This window comes from Zophobas morio, unplaced genomic scaffold (genome assembly GCF_036711695.1).
Source record: "Zophobas morio isolate AGI-343-1 ecotype UQ-CSIRO unplaced genomic scaffold, CSIRO_AGI_Zmor_V1 ptg000026l, whole genome shotgun sequence".
Classification (NCBI taxonomy): domain Eukaryota; kingdom Metazoa; phylum Arthropoda; class Insecta; order Coleoptera; family Tenebrionidae; genus Zophobas; species Zophobas morio.
In genome coordinates this window covers 8,291,139-8,295,667 of record NW_026972131.1, presented here as the reverse complement: position 1 = coordinate 8,295,667, position 4,529 = coordinate 8,291,139, and the positions used below count along the sequence as shown (strand labels likewise).

Genomic DNA, 4,529 nt, shown 5'->3' with positions numbered 1-4,529 from the left:
TTGCCTATGTTTAACCATTTATGATTTGATTTTTTTTTCTTTATCAAATTCAAATTATTCAAATGTGATTTCGAGCCGCTGTTAATTAATTTCAGCCCGAAAATTTTGATTTAAATTCGGTCACCACAACGGTGCTTTAATTTGACTCTAAAAACACTCAATTTGAACAAAATAAATTGTCACTACGATGGTGAAATATGATTCGGTTCTATATCTGATAACAATGCTTCAACGAGTCCATCATTTAATCTGTAAATCATTGGCACTCTAAATAATTAAAATAACAAACAAAGATAAAATCATTATTTTTCAATGGTGTTGGCAAAATACAAAATTTTAATACTAGGTCACCGTATTAAATAAAACACAAACAAATAATAATAAATACTTTATATTAGTCAGTTACAGTCACTGCGCAAATCCTTTTTCAATCGCCAGCTTTATGATAGGTATTGTTCTTCTGCGATACTGTTCTTTACTTTTTACAGACCTTATAAACATCTTACCAAAATCTCCATCAGATTCTGCTGCTTCCACTAAATCAGGAACTTCGTCTTGTTCGGACAAACAAATGTTTATAATATTTGGCATCATCATGAGCCCAAACAAGGAATAAGTTTTCCACTGTTTCAGTAGTTCTTCATAAGGAAACATTTGATTAGGGTCACTTCCCATTTCTCTTAAAGAGTCTGACAAGCTACGATAATATAGTTCTACAATTTCGTCAAAATCTTTTATGTCTACTTCAGAAATAGAAGTAAAGAGGAAATAGGAAAGGTCATAAACAGGTGATGCTAATCTGCTTAGTTGGAAGTCCAGTAAACATACATCAAGTAGACTGGACTTGTTGTCCTAAAAATAGAATATTTAATTAAGTATGAAAATTAATTAAATATTATGTTAAATTTACCGCATATTTAAACATAAAGTTGTTATTCCAACAATCTCCGTGAAGAATGACTGCATAAGGATCGTTGGGGTTTGTTATTTCATGCGCGTTTTCTACTTTTTCATGTAAAGAATAAGCTTTTGCAACAACTTCGTGTTCGTTGTCCTCTTCTGCATATTTTATAATGGTCCCATATAGGTTATATGTTTTTGGAGGAGGCTTCATGGTTTTTTTTATAAGTTTAAGGATGTCTACCAATTCTCGTGACAATTGTTTAAATAGATCTGGTTTCTGGTCTCGTAAAGCAAATGAAATAGCATGTAGTTTACCGTACGTCTTCACAACTTTTTCCACGTGGGCCCTATTCATCGGAAACTTGCGATCGTGTAAAATGAAATCTCTTTGCTTGAGATTTTCTAAAATCAACACTTCCATATCCTCCAAAATTATTGTATCGTAACATTTCGGGGCATTATTAAACGGTTCCTTTACACCCTTTTCTTTCTGAAAATCGATGAATACTGGTAGAATTTTGTTGTAGAAGAGCATTTCATTTTCAAAAGCTGATTTTATAGGCATAATGTCACGTAATTCGGTGCTTTTCTTTCCACTTTTGATCACAAAACTGTACACTTTTTCTTCGTTTGTTGCAGATTTGCCACTAACTTCCACAAAGGTTATGTCACCCAGATAGCCATCGCCTTTTGCTGAACTTCCTGATATATTAATTGTGTAGTCTTTTAAACCTTCTTTTCGTAAAGTAGGTTTTAGCCATTCTTCTACGTCTTCTTTCGTGCAACGGTTTGTGGGATTCATGTTGCGGTTTGGAATTCAAAATCTAGACTAATCTGTGGAAGCATCAGGTTGGATTAAATAACCATTGATAACAGCTGAGTAAGTAATTTTCTACAATTATCTTTCTACTTTGAAAAGTCATGATTAATACGATTGTCATGAAAAGTGCAACGTATCACTGGATGGTTTTTATCTTAAAAATACTCAGTAGTCAATCTAGAAATTAAATGTATTTTTTTAAAAAATGTGTGACGTATGGTTACTGAAATAAACAATAAATGCATGTTTTTGTTTTGACCATAAATAAATAATGTATTACATGATAAGTACAGAGCAATTATAAACTTATCTATGTATGTACATGAAACAATGAGGTTTGAGTTTTACGACTTAGACCTTAATTGAAATACCACCTAGTTAAAAATTGAGCACATTATGAGTCACTTTCAAAAAAATAAATACACGCTCCCCAATTTCATAATTTTCCTTTATTATTGTTAAGCTCTCATCATAAAACACGAAATCAGCAAACTATATCTTAATTCCTCAGATCTTAGCGACATCAAATATCTAAAAATGTTATTACAAAATTGAGGGAGTCTTAAACACAACTGAACTGTCATCAGATAAGGACAATTAGGGGAAAGAAGCTCATATGTTTCAAGTTGTAATACAATCTGAATAATTACTTTCCAAATACCCATATTTCTAATGTTAATAACAATGAAGTCTTATGACGATTGTTACGTAATACGATTGTCACAAAATTAATACGCGTGTGTATATATATTCTCAGTTGAAGATGGTCCTTATCATTTCAATGCCATAAAAAAGGAATGTGGAAAATTTTCAAACCTTATCTGCTACACATTATTTTGCTAAAATAAGAAAGCGTGTGCAAACTACTAAAGACATCCTGATAATATCAGCTTTATTTTAAGTGAATAAAGTCGATTGTATCAAGTCGGCATATCCTTCTAATAAATCAAGTGGGTCTGCGGTATGCGACAATTTTTATTGTTGTTTGATAAAGATAAAAAATCACTTGATTTTTTATGTAGATAACAAGTTCATTGATTTGTTATCAATGATTTAGCACAATTCTAAAATGCTAATAAATACTTAATAACAGCTAATGAATGGTTTTCAGGTGTTGAAAAAATAAAAAAACATATACAGTGTTGTAATAAAATATAAAATTTAGATAGGTACCTGCTTTATTCATACTTCTACAAACGTTGATTGTAATGTCCTAATGTCAGAATAACCCTGTACATTTATAGGTCCTCGCATTTACTTCCATTTTAATGACGACCGGAATAATTAGGTCAAGTGAAATGTTATAACTGTTAGTACTTTAGCTTGTGTTTAATGAATCTTAATTTTTAAAGATAAAATAAATAAACCACATATTTATCTCAAAACATATTATTTTAATCCCTAGTAGTAAAATATTTCTAGTTAAATATTACTTACTATATAAATAATTTTAATATATCAAAAATGATAACCCATCGTTAAAAACTACAATCACGGTGATCACAGTGACTGTTCTTCCTCAGTCACGATGATTTTAGACGGTGATTGTGATGACGCTTCCGACAAGTAACGGTGTATGATAAAAACAGCGATTGGATACTTCGATCGTTGTTCTTTCTAGTCACGATGATTTTACATGGTGTGGATTACATTTTCGATAAGTAACGGTGTGTTGTGAAAACAGCGATTAGACACTTATTACCTGAAAATACCGATGCATCCGTAAATGAAAAAAAGAGTGCGTCGACCCAGGGACACACGGATGGAGTTTTAACTCTGCATTGTCAATTTATATAAATTAAACACGTACACGCGGTGGAGTAATTAATTTTCTCTTAAAAAAAAAAAACAAAAATATGTTGTATTTGTATTTTTTGACACAGTGATGATTAATGATGATGATTGGGTTAATTAAAGTAAATATCCATGTATTGCCTATGTTTAGATTCAGTTCAGACAGGTGTCGGTGTCGGTGTCGAACTCGACATCCCATTCCGGCGCGCGTAGTACACGTGTACTATAATACGAAAACAAAGGAGATCAAACTCCAATAATAACAATTGGTAGATGATGCACAAAAATTAAAATGGTTATGAAAGGAATATAAAATCGGAATTCACCGTTCACTCATTCGAATTCACAGTGATTTATTTTAAAAAAACGGTCATCGTGAAAAACGGATTACGGTGAAATAATCTCCCACAGTGAAATATCGTACATGTCTATTAAAAACTGCATTGCCAAATGAAATGGTGGTATCCATTTTACTTCAGTTTAAAACCTTAATTTTTTACAAATAAACTATGAATATTTTTAATTTTTGTAGTAGAAGTAATGCGTGTACTTAAAACTTAATAAATAAATTAGAAAAGATTATTACTTACTACTTGCAAAACCCCATCATGAATTGGATGATAAATACATGGTAGTAATCTTGACGTGGTCGTTGACAATGGAATTAAATTCGTACTGTTGTTATCGAGCTTATTAACTTAAAATTTATTATTTATTTTAATTGCTCAACAGACCTTGAAGGCTAGAACATATGTGCAAATATAATGTATTTATTTTTTGGGTAAATTAGTGCACTATTATTTCTCCATAGACTCCACCTGTTTCTTATTTTTCACTTCCAATTCATGTTCTGTTCTAGCTTCTGGTCCGGTCTTTCTCTCGACCTTCCATTTCTTCCCCTCCCTTAGCTGTTTTCCTGTTCAGGACTAACTTTGGCATTCTTATCCTATTCACTCGTTTCACATGTCCCACTTATATGAATCTTTATATCTTAACATAATTATACTTTCTG

The 4,529-nt window shown here is 31.5% G+C and overlaps 1 protein-coding gene across 1 annotated transcript; it reads right to left on the bottom strand.

The window, feature by feature from the left end:
- Positions 1–375: 375 nt before the first annotated feature.
- LOC135136207 (uncharacterized) lies at positions 376–4,187 on the bottom strand. Its single transcript, XM_064065390.1, has 3 exons — positions 4,108–4,187; positions 911–1,737; positions 376–852 (listed from the first exon to the last, which is right to left on the bottom strand). Exons 2-3 carry the CDS (start codon positions 1,703–1,705, stop codon positions 409–411), a joined length of 1,239 nt encoding a protein of 412 aa, XP_063921460.1. The 5' UTR covers positions 1,706–1,737; positions 4,108–4,187; the 3' UTR covers positions 376–408.
- Positions 4,188–4,529: the final 342 nt, after the last annotated feature.